The sequence below is a fragment of the Saimiri boliviensis genome, chromosome 10 (assembly GCF_048565385.1).
Source record: "Saimiri boliviensis isolate mSaiBol1 chromosome 10, mSaiBol1.pri, whole genome shotgun sequence".
Classification (NCBI taxonomy): Eukaryota; Metazoa; Chordata; class Mammalia; order Primates; family Cebidae; genus Saimiri; species Saimiri boliviensis.
The window spans coordinates 71003869-71019304 of record NC_133458.1 but is presented as its reverse complement, the minus strand read 5'-3'; the positions used below and the strand labels follow the sequence as shown (position 1 = coordinate 71019304).

The following is a 15436-nucleotide window of genomic DNA, read 5'->3' as shown; positions in this document are numbered from 1 at the left end:
ACTCTCTTCAAGTAAACCCTTTGAGTATGCCATCTGATGCTTATTAGAAATCTATCTCAAGAACAGAAAGAAAAAAAGAGTGTTTTTAGGAAAGAGGCTTTTTTCCACTGCCTTAAGAGAAAAATCTTGTAACCAGGCACCAAAAATTCTGCAAAACTGAAAACATATAACTTAAACATTTAAACATCATAAAACTGCACATTTAAGTTACTGTTTGAAATTATGGACTACATATATGTCACTATGACAAATAAGCATTTAAATCAATGATTGTGGAATGAGATCTACTTAAATTCTACTTGAAATTCAATGAGACTCAAGACAACCTGTTATTTAAAAGCTTTCATTTGCAAACTGGTTATTCTTAATATATTATTTAAACAGAAATACATGCTTAATAAAATGGACAGGCATAGATAAATATTTTGCAGCTTACTGGCATACCTCTTTAAACTTGTGACTGAGCTTGCTTGTGTCCAGGTCTGATGGAGAAAACATGTCCTCATTCTCAGGTAGCTCAAAGACTTCAATGGCCATGTCGCTGCCAGGCAGAACAGGTCCTACCTCATCTTCTTCTTCATCTGTGGCATATTCTCCTGTCTGAAAGGAAGGGGATTTCAGAAATCCAGCTGTCCTTACCCCAGGTGGAGGTGAGTTACTTGAAAAATATTTAATAAAAGACAAATAAGACAGGTCCCCAAATGGTAAAAGTGTTAAGTAGGCTTTTGAGTCAAACATGCCTCATGCAGCCAATGTTATAAACAAATGTTAGTTCAAAGATCCAAAGTGACAAACCTATGCCATATACAAGTGTGTTTCAGGGGCACACTAGTATATGGCATCTACCAGTATTAGTGGCATCCTTAGCATAGAAACAAGAATTGTTTTTTTTTTTTAATCTGAGCACTTGATTATTTTACCAAATAAAACTATGTTGCTGAGGCAAATAAGAAATTTGTTAAAATTCCCTTTGTGAATGAGCCACCCAATACTGGGAGCAAGGAAAAGGGAAGGGGAGTTTAAAAAAAAATCACAGAATTGGAAGTGATCTTAATGAAGCCTTGCAAAGGTTTAGCTGATTAATTTTCCTAAGCTTTAAAGTTCAAACAGTTCTGTTTTGTTTGTTAATTATTGTGGTGGTGAACTAGTGAGCTAAAGAATAAATCAAAACGTTTCTAACCTATAGCCTGCACCAAGTGTATTGTTTTGCCTGCCAAGCACTTTTATAAATCTCAGTATTTTGTCAATGTGAGAAAAATGTTTCACATAAAGTTTTAGATTTCCAGCTTTGAGAACGCCAAATATCTGTTAATATAGGCACATTGGGAGATGACAACAATTGGCCAGTTAGCAGTGGTCGCCCCTCTTAGAAGAGTTATAAGCTTTCGTATACCCCACAACTTCTCTAATGCCATATTGTTCTATGTTGATAGCTTCACTCCTTTATAATGCCCACTGGTCCCTGTAGATATCTGAGTTCATGACCCCTGGAATAAACGTTCCTCTTTGTCACTAACTTCCTTAACTTTATTAGAAAGTAGGTCCTCTCCTGGCAGCATCAAGCTATGAGAATATAATTCAAAGTAATTGTTTGAAATCTATACCTTATGAGATAATTTCAAGATAAATCACTGACTCACAGGGTTAAAAAGACAAAGTTCATTGAACTTATCCCTGTTCCTTCAGGCGACACGTTATCTAACACATAAAACAGAGATAGAAATTCATATTGCCTTTTAAAAACTGTCATGAACAATGTACAGAATGATCTATTCCTTTGATTAAATAGGCTCAGCATCCATCTGATTGCTGTTTTTTTTCTTTTGGTTCTGTATTATATTCTTCCTACCAAAGCAGGAATCCCCCTCCCCCTTTCCCCCCAACCCATGCTTGCAAATGAAGGAAATCTGGTCCTTAATCTCAATCTAGTAATTCTCAATGTCTGGAAGACTATTGTTAAGTTGCCTTCAGATTTCTCTTTTTCAAATAAAATAATTCTAGTTTCCTCAAAGGTAATTCGCTGTAATTGTCTTTGTGATTGTGCTCTGATTTCTCTCCAAGTTTTCCACGTTTCTCTAAATTGCAAAGCCTGAGAGTAGACACAGTTTCTAGTAAGAAATTTGAGGGTCATTGACTATGATGGACACACTGCCATAGCATCCTTCACACTCTGCCTCCCCACAGAGAGGTTACTGTCATGAAGAACTTGACATTGGTGGCATCTGTATATGGAAGTAAGCTCAAATATTCCATGCAGAGCAATAATTTTCCAAACTGGTTATAGGTTAGTTGGAACCTTTATTTTCCCCAAGTACTATCAGAACTGATTTGACTGAAAGGAAAAGAGGTTGGCAGACTCCAGTATAATCCTTTTATCTCCTGAGTACCTGGAACTCTAGAACTCTGTAGAAGTCAGTCTGAAAATGTCTAAACTATAAATACCACTTCAAGTGTCTTTGGCACTGGCAGGTAAAGGTAGCTGAAGAATGGGAGCTGGTTGGTCCCAGATAGCTTGTACTTATTTATTAGTAAAATGAGATCCTACACATCTTTTAAAAAACCTCTAATTCCAGATTTGGTAATTTTTTTGGTATTCTATGAATTAATTCATCTCCTGTTCATACATACTTCTAGAGCCAACAAACACTTTGTGAATTCCAGTGAAGTTAACAGGAATGCAGCAAGACTGGCAAGTAAATAATCTCAAGATACCTTTCAGAAAAATTTTCATGTACAGGTATAAAATTGTGTACTTGTTTTTAACCCTATTATTATAACTGGCAGCAAAACCCAAGCCTTTATTATGACGGCTTAAACCAGGTATACAGAATTCACTATATACAGCATTGAATGACTTAAGAAACTCCTATGCTAAATTTAAAGTATGACTAAGCCGTAACAATCAGGCACATTTTAAACAAAAGTTGAAATGAACAATTTGATTTCCTTTTGCTAGCTTGAAAATAAATACTTGTTCACTATATGTGACAGAATATAAATATGTGCCTAGCATGGGACCAGACATAAAACAGGATCTCAGCAAATATTTTTAAAAGAATAAATCCAAGAATGCCAAATGCATTAACTTGGTTAATATATAAATTCTAAGGAGGTTTTCAATAATATAAAGAAAATAAACTGTGGCTACTTGTTAAGAAGGCAGTAGCATAACGACAACCTTACCGTGTGTAACAGGATTAGGGTATACACAACATATGCAATTCTTACCTCTAAGTATAGTAGCACTTTGTCATCCATATACGCTTTAATTATGAAAATTATCTTCATAAATGTAAGTTATTAAGTGTTCTTCTTGGTTCTTTAGTTGACTCTGCCGGTCTCCTCTCCTTTCCAATACCCAAATTACTTGCAGTACTGTTAAAATTCTTATCACTCATTTCATCTTTCTATTTCCTAATGTTTTCTTTCTCCAATTAGCCTTATAAGCATCTTGAGGACAAATATGTCTTTTGCTGTCATGATTCTACTTATTACTTATTATAGGCTAGGGATGGCATGTTTAAAACATTATGTTATAATTCTCTCTTGCTGATCACTTGCCATTCCAACCTTAAATAGGCTTTAGAATAAAGGATGCATTTGCTACAGAATCTGATAAATACCTGGAACTAAAAAAGTTACATTTAGTGGAGTAAGAAAAATAGGTTCTTCTGATATTTTATCTTTATTGAAAATGGAAATTATTTTTGTGGTTACCCTGCAAATAAGTCACATGGAATGTGTTCTTAGAATGTTGTAAACCTCAAATTTTAAATCTGCCATTCACAAAGGAAGATGAACAATGTCGTACTAAAAAAACCCAAAACCAACAAACCCCAAAATTACAACAATGTATTTCCACTGGTATCTAGCTTTTTCTATTTCTGCTCAAATTAAAAAATCTTTCAAGTAAGCAGAGACTCTTGAAATTATTTTTCCTAACACACAAATCTCCTTCAAATGTGGCAGTAACAGTTTTTCTGGGTAAAAAACTGACAGAGATAGTAATTTTCCTTTCCATGCCCTTACCTACCTTTTTGATTAATATATAATACTTTTTAATAGCCCCACACAATGGGGCAAAAAATAAAGAGCAATCCTTTTGCAACTTACTGTGTGCCAGCATTATATATTCCCCAACAACTATGTAATAGAGGTGTTACCATATTATCTTAATTTGAGGAAACTGAGACTCAAGAGCCCATACCTAAGGTCAATTAGTTAAGTTATTGAAGCTACATCAAACATATTCCAAAACCTATGCTCCTTATTCTATGCTGTAATGTCTACAGAAACTAAAGTTCTGTGGGAAAAAAATTGGGAATAAATTTTTTATGTTATCCCAACCCTAAACCTTGGTGCATAATCCTGTTGTATTGAAATTCACCTTCCACAGCTTTGAACATTATCACTGAGTTCACTTTGAAGACTTGCACCTCTGTATAGTGGGCTCCAAAGTTCTTGTCCTCTTCTCTTCTCTCATAATATGCTTACCCATGGCAAGTATATAGAATGCCCCTTTGAAAGGATGGGGAGCAGTATTGGTGGGTTAATTGCAACACAGAGAAGAATCATTGACAAAACAAATGAACACACACACATACGCACACCATTTTATGTTAACAAATCACAGAAGTATTCATTTATTTGCTCATCTTTTAATTGCAGGGCCAAGCCTATCTCTCGGCATATGGGTCTGCTGACTGACATTTCATGTACTCTTTCTTGTATAAACTACAACCATAACATATAGTCTATGAAATTATTGTAGTATCTTTAAAACAGATGAAAAAGATCCTTGCAAGGCAAAATGAATGCAAAATTCCTCTAGATTTTTATGGTTTTCCCCACCTTTTATATTTCCTTCTCATACCTAATTTTCTTGGGTTGCCAGTCTTTATTAATCTTCCCAAAGCATTGTATTTAGCTTTCATAGATACAACTTCCTTTACACACATCACTTAATATTTTATAAAGTAATATAATTATAATAACAAGAACAACCATCAGGTCCTGTCTCTTGGTAAACATATAACTTTTGACTAGTGGGAGAAGTATGCAGACATACTAGAGCCTGGGACATTCATGAGAGCTATTGATAACTAGATTTTGCTATCTAGATTTTGCAAAAGGAACAGACAGTATCTGTTACATTGGCAAGTTGGTTAAGTGGGGATCAACAAAAGAATTTTGGTTTTGAAGTCATGTAGACCTGTGTTCAAGTCCTGGCCCTGAGACATGGGGCATTAGCTTCCATATCTGAGATTTAATCTCTTCATCTATAAAGGACAAAACAGTGCCTTACTTTAGGGTAAGAAAGTTGTCATGAGATTAAGTTAGATGGTGCCTTGTATTTAACACAAGGTCTGACACATGAAAGCGGCTCAAAATGATGGCTCTTCTTGCTGCTGCTGGTATCAATACCGCAATAGCAACAGACTGAAGCTTTTCCAGTCTGTATCTTGTAAATGCATTTGCTAAACTTTGGTCTCATAAATCTAAGTTCCTCAAAGACCTCAAAACATGAATCTTTTATAAACAAACTGGTCATTTCTGAAGTAAAACTTTTCCATAAACCTGTTCCTCCACTTATATTCCCAGTTTTGGAGTAGGCACCAGCTTCTACCCAAGCCCAAGAAAACTTCCATGCCTCTGCCCTCCTCACTGCCTCCCCCACCCCACCCAGGGATTCAAGATGAATATCAATGTACATGAGAACAAACTGTGAAGCTGCTGCCCTTAAGACTTTCCTACTTCATTCCTTTATGCTCCCACTGTGTGGTTGATATCACTCATAATGCTTTGATGTTTCTATATCTGCCTTCTCTCATCAACTTCTTTCATCTGAACATTCCTAGAGAATGCCAGGTACAATTTATCCCTGCAAACCCAGTGTGGCTAATACATTGCTTGGCATATAGTGGGCACTGAACAAATGTTTGCTGAATAAATTCAGGTAGTTGTAGCCACATCTGCATAGCACAGAAAAGCCTGATTTTCCTGTTAATCTCAGCTTTCCAGGATGAAATATAGTGAAGCACAGCTGCAGCTGGGGCCTAAATGACCCTTTTGGGGATTTTCTCTTGTTGTTAGGTTCAACCATTAGCAGTAATTTTTGCTATAGCAATGTTTGCTCTGGTAAATTCAGAGAAACTAAATGGTGCTAAAGACCAAAAATAGCCTTAATTATGCAGTTTTTTTTGTTGGAATTTGTTTACTGGATTTGAATTTGGTTCTATGTATTTTCAGATGCACTTCTGTGAGAGAATAGAAGAGAACTGTTTTTTTCTCTGGAGGAGAAAGACCTCAAACTCACATTTTAATGTTTAAAATTCCTAAATATGCACCAACCATCCAGAGGGATTTTGGCAAAAGCATCCCTCTGTCTGCCAAGGCATCTCTCTTTCCATTTTTTGTCAGTGACTTCTGTGTGTCCTAGTTTTATAGTGTTAGTACACTTAGTCTCTTTGAATGTTGTTTGCTCATCTGTAAAATGGGAATAATAGCACCTTCTTCATTTAAAAAGGTTGTTATGAGAATTCACTGTAGTGATATTAAAGAGTTAACTACAGTAACCAGAATATGCTAAATGACCACATGACTTTATGATTATGCTTGTTTTCACCGTATCTTGTTTCTCCAGGACACCACCATAAAGTAATGCAACAAAAAAAGCATTTGGGGTTGGACTAAGTCCAGAAAACAGAAGAAAAACAAATGTCACAGTTGCATGACAATGGGAAAGTCATTTAGATTGTATCTTTTATGGTCTCCTCTTCTATAAAATGGTATAAAAGATACCAATTTCATAGAATATTAAGAGGAGTCAAAAAATATGCAAAATATCCAACATGATGCCTGGCCCATCATATATATTTATTTTTTCTCTCACTTATCAACTCATTGGAAATCTTCTTGCCAATCTTTTGTTATCAAAATGTTTCCTGATTTTTTACTCCATTCTGACTATCTAGTCACCAAGAAACATCTAAAATCCTTCTCTAGATCACTCATATGGCCTCTATGTTCTTTGCCTTCAGGCTCGCAGCTCGTCTGGTCATTGGTAATGTTGCTGAAAACTTATTCTTGCTAAAATTTTGACCAAAAAAATCTTTATTTGCCAATAATATCTTTTCCAACAACTCAAATCCATCTTTTCCTTCTTAACATTTTGTAGCAATTGTGGTAGACAGTTCACAAATTAGCATTTGATTTTACAAATATTTTAAAGCCATCTTCAGTTTCTATCCCCTTCCTTTTAGAAAGTATACTCCAGAAGCTGGGATGCTATTTCTTACTATAGGAGGCAGACTCCAAAATGACCCCAGTGACCTTGCTTTTCTGAGTGTTCATGCCCTTATATAATCCCTTCTCACTGAGTGTGAGCTGGAACGACTGACTTCTAACAACCAGAATACAACGAAAGTAATGGAATGCCACTTCTCAGATTAGTTGACAGAGAAGACTGTGACTTGTTTCTCTTTTGTCCTCTTTCTTTTTCTCTTTCTCAGCCCTCACTATTGGGAAGCAAGTTGCCATATTATGAGCAGGGAGAGGCTCACATCCCCAGGAGCTGATGTTTCTGGCCAACAGCCAGTGAGGACCTGAAGCCTGCCAAGGCACATGAGGGAGGCTGGAAGTGGGTCTTCTCAGTCCTGCCAATAGCTGTTGAGTGAGCATGGATGCAGATCATCTCCCAGTGGAGCATTTGGATGACCACAGCTCTGGCTAACACCTTACTTACAGCCTTGGGAGAAATTTTGAGTCAGAGGCATCCAGCTAAATTGACCCACAGACACTGTAATGTACAAATGTTTCTTGTTTTACACTGCTAAGTTTTGGTGGTAATTTGTAATGCAGCAATAGAAGAGGGATGCTGCCAAAACAAATACAGAAAACAACAGGGAAGTGGCTTTGGAAACAGGCAGTGGGCGAAGGCTAGAAGGATTCTGAAGAGTGTACTAGAGCAAGCCTAAGTTGCACTGCACAGATTGTTAATGGAAACTGGAAGGGGGCGTGCTTGTTATGTAGTGACACAAAGCCTAGCAACATTATCACCTTCTCTAATGAGAAAGTAGGAAGTGTTCCTTGTGAACAGGGTGATCTGGCTAAGCAGACTTCTAAACACAGTGGTGAAGGTGTTGCCTGATTTCCTCTTGCTGCTTATGGTAAAATGTAAAAAGATGTAAAAAATATAGTTCAGTTGACAGTACTATTAAACAGAAAGGAATTCTTTCTGTTTAAACAGAAACTTCGTATTTTTTAAAGTCTTAAAATTAAGTCTAAAGTTAAGCAATGGCTTCTAAACAAAGTTTAAATCCCGGGAACCGCCAAAAGAATGTGGTTTAAAAATGAAGCAGAACGTATAACCAGGCTGGGGGGTGGTGGCTCATGCCTGTAATCCCAACACTTAGGAAGGCTGAGGCAGGTGGATCACTTGAGGTCAGGAGTTTGAGACCAGCCTGGCCAACATGGTAAAACTTTATTTCTATTAAAAAAAAATACAAGGTTAGCTGGGCATGGTGGCACTGGCTTGTAATCCCAGCTATTCGGGAGGCTGAAGCATGAGAAACACTTGAACCCGTAAGGCAGAGGTTGCAGTCAGTCAAGATTGCATCATTGTGCTCCAGCCTGGGCGACAGACCAAAACTCTGTCTCCAGAAAAATAAAATAAAATAAGTAAGACAGTATAACCAATAAAATCTTATTAAGAATTCTGCCCTTAGGAAATTCAATTTTTTAAATATTTTATTTTATTGCATTGCATTTTAGGTTTGGGGGTACATGTGAAGAACATGCAAGATTGTTGCATAGGTACACACATGGCAGTGTGATTTGCTGCCTTCCTCCCCATCAACTGTATCTGGCATTTCTCCCCATGCTCTCTCTCCCCAACTCCCCACCCGCTGCTGTCCCTCCCCTATTCCCCCCGACAGACCCAGTGTGTAATGCTCCCCTCCCTGTGTCCATGTGTTCTCATTGTTCAACATCCGCCTATGAGTGAGAACATGTGGTGTTTTATTTTATGCTCTTGTGTCAGTTTGCTGAGAATGATGGTTTCCAGGTTCATCCATGTCCCTACAAAGGACATGAATTCATCATTTTTGATTGCTGCATAATATTCCATGGTGTATATGTGCCACATTTTCCCTGTCCAGTCTATCATTGATGGGCATTTGGGTTGGTTCCACGTCTTTGCTATTGTAAACTGCTGCAATGAACATTCATGTGCACGTGCCCTTATAGTAGAATGATTTATAATCCTCTGGATATATACCCAATAATGGGATTGCTGGGTCAAATGGAAAGGAAATTCAAATTTTTAAATAATGAGTGATAAACAAACCTGTCACTGCCCTAAAGGGAGATACTGTCTCCTAATGATACCAACATAATTGGAAAGATAATCTGAAACAAAGGCTGCTGGCGCTGCTGCTGCTCAAAAGACAAGCAGAAAAGGAAGAACCAATGGAGGAACTGTCTCCACACAATGTCCACCCTCATTTCTACACAGTCTTGGCTTTCAGTGAATTTTCCCAAGTATGGCATTCCCTTGGCCACACTGATGAATGTGACCAAGAGTGGCTAGGACCAAAGCCATTCAGTCTATCTCAGAGCATATGATTAAGACTACTATCAATAGGATTCCAAGCATCACAATCAGCCCAACTTGCAGTACTGATAAACAACTATATTCCCTAGGATTCCAGACTCAACTGGTTAAAGAAGTCCCATAAACCATCAGGATATATCTTAGAAACCCAGGACGTTTTCCTTAAGCTTCTGTATTGAAGGTTAGAGCAATTCTACTATTCAGAAAATCCCTGGCCAAAAAGTTAAGGCTGACATGACTGCCTGCCAAGATGGAGGTGGTAACAATAATCACATTACCTAAAATCCAGAACCATTTTCCTAAGAGCTTATCTAATTAAATGACTTCAATCATAAGGACGATTGCCTGTTAGGCTCATATAAATTATAAATTAGTTATCCCTCAGGAAAGCACCCTTTAGTAAGTAAGGGTAGCTTCATTTTGGAGGGATCTCTATAATCATCTGAAGGCTACATGAGCTAATGGTTTTTCTTTAAATACATAAAAATCTTTTTTAAAAAAATTCTTTAAAATATTCTAAAGAAACTATTTCTTTTTTCCTTTTTTTTTTTTTTTAAGATTTCTTACAAAGATCTTTCTCTGGTGATGAATATCCCAAGTAAACTGATTTGATATTTACAAATTAAATGAATATATTAAATTGTCACATGTACCCTGAAACAATGTACATCTTATGCATCAATAAAAATATTTTTAAAAGAATCACCTGGAGATCCTATTAAACTGCAGATTCTGATTCTAATTTTAAAAGTCTTTCTTCAAATACATTTAAATATATTTAAAATATCTCTAAGGTGCAGCTACATGAGCAGTTTAAAGAATGTGACCAGTTGCCACACTTGGTTTCCACTGCCTGCCATCCCAAACTTTTTTTTTAAATTGATTGATTGGAGACAGGGTCTCACTCTGTTACCCAGGGTGCAGTCCAATGGCACAATCACAGCTCACTGCAGCCTCAAAACTCCTGGGCTCAAGTCCAGGAGTTTCCAACCTCAGCCTCCCATGTAGCTGGGACTACAGGCATGCAGCACTGCCATGCCAGGCTTTTAAAAAATTATTTTTGTGGAGACAGGTCTTGCTGTGTTGCCCAGCTGGTCTTAAACACTCGGCCTCAAGTTATTCTCCCACCTCAACATCCCAAAGTGTTGGAATTACAGGTGTGAGCCACCGCTCTCAACCCTATCTATCCCAAACTTTAATAGGTCAGTCTGTAATTGTAGGAGTGACAGACCAAACAAGTCAGTCACAATAGACCCAGAGAGTCAGTAAAATATAACAAGCTTCATCAAGGGGAGTACTGGCCAAAGATATAAATGGGCTTGTGTTCCGCCTATTGAGCAGAGTGACCATGTCCTTTTTGGGGTCTGCATAACTAGTGCTGAGATTAAAAAACCAGAAGACAACATTGGACAACTTGGCAGAACCATCAGTGAACAAATACCAGGGATTTAAAGAAAGCCTATAAATTGAAGCCATTACCAAGCCGAACTCCCCATTTCAGGAGGCATAGAGACAAAGTTTTAATCAAACAGAAAGCCACCACTTGTAGCCAAATTGGCAGCTTTCTGGAATCTGTCATTTCTATTTGACAATAATTGTTGAACCCTTCCAATCTTGTTGGTCATGATTTCAAGTTGACCCATCTCAAACTGAGAATGTGAGGCCAGAGATATTGTCTGTCCATGGGTCAGGCATTCAATTTCTTTTTATTATTATTTTTAATGTGGTTATTTTTTATACTTTAAGTTCTGGGATAAATGTGCAGAAAGTGCAGGTTTGTTATATAGGTATATACTTGCTATGGTGGTTTACTGGATCCATCAACCCGTCATCTACATTAGGTATTTTTCCTAATGCTATCCTTCCCCTAGCCCCCACCCCCCAGCAGGCCCTGGTGTGTGATGTTCTCCTCCCTGTGTCCATGTGTTTTCATTGTTCACCTCCCACTTATGAGTGAGAATGTGTGGTGTTTGGTTTTCTGTTCCTGTGTTAGTTTGCTGAGAATGATGGTTTCCAGCTTCATCCATGCCCCTGCAAAGGACATGAACTCATCCGTTTTTATGGCTGTATAGTATTCCATGGTGTATATGTGCCACATTTTCTTTATCCAGTCTATCATTGATGGGCATTTGGGCTGGTTCCAAGTCTTTTCTATTGTGAATAGCACTGCAATAAACATACATGTGCATGTGTCCTTAGAGTAGAATGATTTATACTTCTTTGGATTTATACCCAGTAATGGGATTGCTGGATCAAATGGTATTTCTAGTTCTAGATCCTTGAGGAATTACCACACTGTCTTCCACAATGGTTGAACTAATTTACATTCCCACCAACAGTGTAAAAGTGCTCCTATTTCTCCATAGACATTCAATTTCAATAAGAGTTTAGGAGCAAATTCATAGTCACTTAAAAAAAGTAAGAGGTGTGTTGGTGACTGAGCTAGCATGTAGTATTGCTGAGTTGGGAAATGGCCTGAGAATCCTGGCAGCCATTAAGTGTCTATTTTTATTGTTATTTTTAGACCGAGTCTCATTTGGTCACCCAGGCTAGAGTACAGTGGCACGATCTCGGCTTACTGCAACCACCACCTCTTGGCCTCAAGTGATTCTCCTGCCTCAGCCTCCAGAGTAGCTGGGATTACAGACATGCACCACCACACCCAGCTAATTTTTGTATATTTAGTAAAGACAGGGTTTCACCATGTCTGCTAGGCTGGTCTTGAACTCCTGACCTCAAGAGATCCTCCTGCCTCAGCCTCAGAAAGTACTGGGATTACAGGCATGAGCCACTGCTCCTAGCCCATTAAGTGTCTAAATAAGCTGTGAATTCCTTTTCTCCTCCTGAGATGCTATCTTTTTTCTGCTGGGCCACCTGAGGGAAACAGGGAAGGTGATCTACATGATCCACTATTACCGCTCTACATGTGGCAATCTCTGAGTGGGAGAATCCCCATTGACACTAATGTGACAAGAAGTCCATGCATATAACACATCAATTCCATTACACAAGTAGCAGTGGAAACCATATCACCATTACATTGTGTTTGCCCACAAAGGGTCCCATCCACAAGGCCATTTTTGCTTCCCTTCCTACTGTGAACCCATTATATCAGTTGAATTTGGGCATCCTTCTCACATTGGCACCAGGTGAGATAGTGAGTTGGGAACCAGAGTATCAACAGAACAAAACAATAGAGTTCAAGTATTTCCCCTCTCTAAAGTTCTTCATTATACTCAAGGGTTTTTTAAACAAAATTTGGTCTTTCTGGAAGGCAAAGAGATCTCAGCCCAAAGCAGCTAAAGTCAGGGTGGGGCGGGAAGGCAACAAGAGGTGTGGAAGCAGAGAAGAGCTCTGTGGCTATCACGGCACATTCAGTTGTGAGCAGTGCAGTGTTTACTCATGCTTTAACCTAACTTCACTGTTTACAGTCCACCTGAGGCACTATATAAGGCTGCTCACAATTACTGACACCATCTACTTAGTTGTGGGGAGTCTTTGACTCAGCAATCATAATCTTGACTTCCATAGCAAAAATTCTGTTATGGAGACCATCTTCATCTGGGGCATTTGCTGCCCTGTTACCACGGTAACATCTCTTTAACCTGGTTTCAACATAAAAGGACAGGGGAGTTTTACAGGATGATAAGGCTAACTGTAAGAATTTATCTAGATTATCTTGGGAAAATTTCACATTCTCAATTGAGTTACCTTCTTCAGCATTATAAGATTCAATCCAAGGCAGTGAGGGCCCAAATACTACATTTCTCACAGGAGTTTATTTATCTCAGAGAAATTTCCCCAGCAGGAACAATACTCCCTTATAATAGCCAGGACCCATGGCAAAGAACTCTGTGACAACTTTTATCATCAGAATGAATCTAAAGTTGGCATGACAGACATGACAGGCTGCAAGAGGAGTTGAGTCAAAAAGCAGCCCAACTGTTGCTATTCCTCCTTATCTAGCATTAAACACTCTGCCTCATCATTTCCCCAGTGAGTGAAATTTCTTCCATTCATACTCAGTATAGATGTGGGGTCAGACCCTTCTTCAACCCATGATGGGGCTTTGTACTAGTTGAAAGAGACTACAGTATTATCCCCTTACCCACAAAAGATAAATCCAAGACCCCCCAATGGATGCAGATCACATAGTACTGAGCCTTATTATATACTATGCTTTTTCCTATACATACATACCTGTCATGAAGTTTAATTTATAAATTAGGCACAGCATATTCCATGTTATTAACTAATAAAATGGAATAATTATAATATATTGTGATAAAAGTTATGTGAACATGGTCTCTTTCTCTCAAAATATCTTATTGTACTGTACTGTGGGTAACTGATACACTCATATGCAAAACTGCAGATAAGAGAGAACTGTTTATTACTATTTTTGGACTGGCTCCTCAAACCAAAATTTTCAAAGGATAATGAGTAGAAGGCCAGATGATTCCTTCACAGGTAGACATGTCAGAAGGACCCAGAGCTAGGTAACCAGAATCTTTTATAATCAGAAGTATTACTGCCCTTTGCTCTAAAGGGAAAAACTATCTTCCAAGGCTGTTCAGTTCACAAAAATAAACACTTGAAAAGGTAGTCCAGAATATAGGGCAATCAGTGTCTCAGAAATGTGAGAGGATCACAGAAAACTGTTTTCCAACAATTTTTTAAAAACGTCTATCCAGTTAGATGAGGTCCAAATGTCAAGAAATTCCGCTGATTTTAGAAAGATTGAACACTATTGTTCTATTAGGTTGGTGTGAAAGTAATGCCATTATATTCAATGGCAAAAACTGCAATTACTTTTTTGAGTAATTATCTTTTAAAATACTTTCTAGTTATTATTTGTTTTTGTATACTCTGCTCTGCAGATAGGTTGTTTTCTAAAAATTTTTGGACCACTCCTATTCAATACAGCATTGGAACTTCTAGCTAGAGCAATCAGGCAAGAAAAAGAAATAAAGGGTATACAAATAGGAAAGGAGGAAGTCAAATTGTCTCTATTTGCAGACAACATGATTGTATATCTAGAAGACCCCATCATCTCAGCCCAAAATCTCCTGAAACTGATAAGCAATGTCAGCAAAGTCTCAGGATACAAAATCAACATGCAAAAAATCACAAGCATTCCTATACACCAGTAACAGAATTAAAGAGAGCCAAATCAAGAATGAACTGCTAATCACAATTGCTACAAAGAGAACAAAATACCTAAGCATAAAACTAACAAGGAACATAAAGGACCTCTTCAAGAAAAACTATAAACCACTGCTCAACGAAATCAGAAAGGACATAAACAGATGGAAAAACATTCCATGTTCATGGTTAGGAAGAATCAATATTGTGAAAATGGCCATACTGCCCAAAGTATTTTATAGATTCAATGCTATCCCCATCAAGCTACCAACGACCTTCTTCACAGAACTGGAAAAAACCACCTTAACCTTCATGTGGAAGTAAAAGAGAGCCCCAATAGCCAAGTCAATTCTAAGCAAAAAGAACGAAGTGGGAGGCATCACACTACCAGACTTCAAACTATACTATAAGGCTACAGTAATCACAACAGCATGGTACTGGTACCAAAACAGAGATATAGACCAATGAAACAGAACAGAGGCCTCAGAGGCAACACCACACATCTATAACCATCTGATCTTTGACAAACCTCAAAAAACCAGCAATGGGGAAAGGAGTACCTGTTTAATAAATGGTGTTGGGAAACTGGCTTGCCATGTGCAGAAAGCAAAAACTGGACCCTTTCCTGACACCTTACACTAAAATTAACTCCAGATGCATTAAAGACTTAAACATAAG

General features: G+C 37.9%; 1 protein-coding gene across 11 annotated transcripts in view; it reads right to left on the bottom strand.

The window, feature by feature from the left end:
• PPP1R9A (protein phosphatase 1 regulatory subunit 9A) overlaps positions 1 to 15436 on the bottom strand; it is a 339268-nt gene that overhangs the window by 65451 nt on the left and 258381 nt on the right. For all 11 annotated transcript variants that reach the window (XM_074379461.1, XM_074379464.1, XM_074379466.1 and 8 more), the window contains one exon: positions 445 to 600. In XM_074379461.1, coding sequence (XP_074235562.1) covers positions 445 to 600 — 156 coding nt within the window. The remainder of the gene's footprint in view (positions 1 to 444; positions 601 to 15436) is intronic.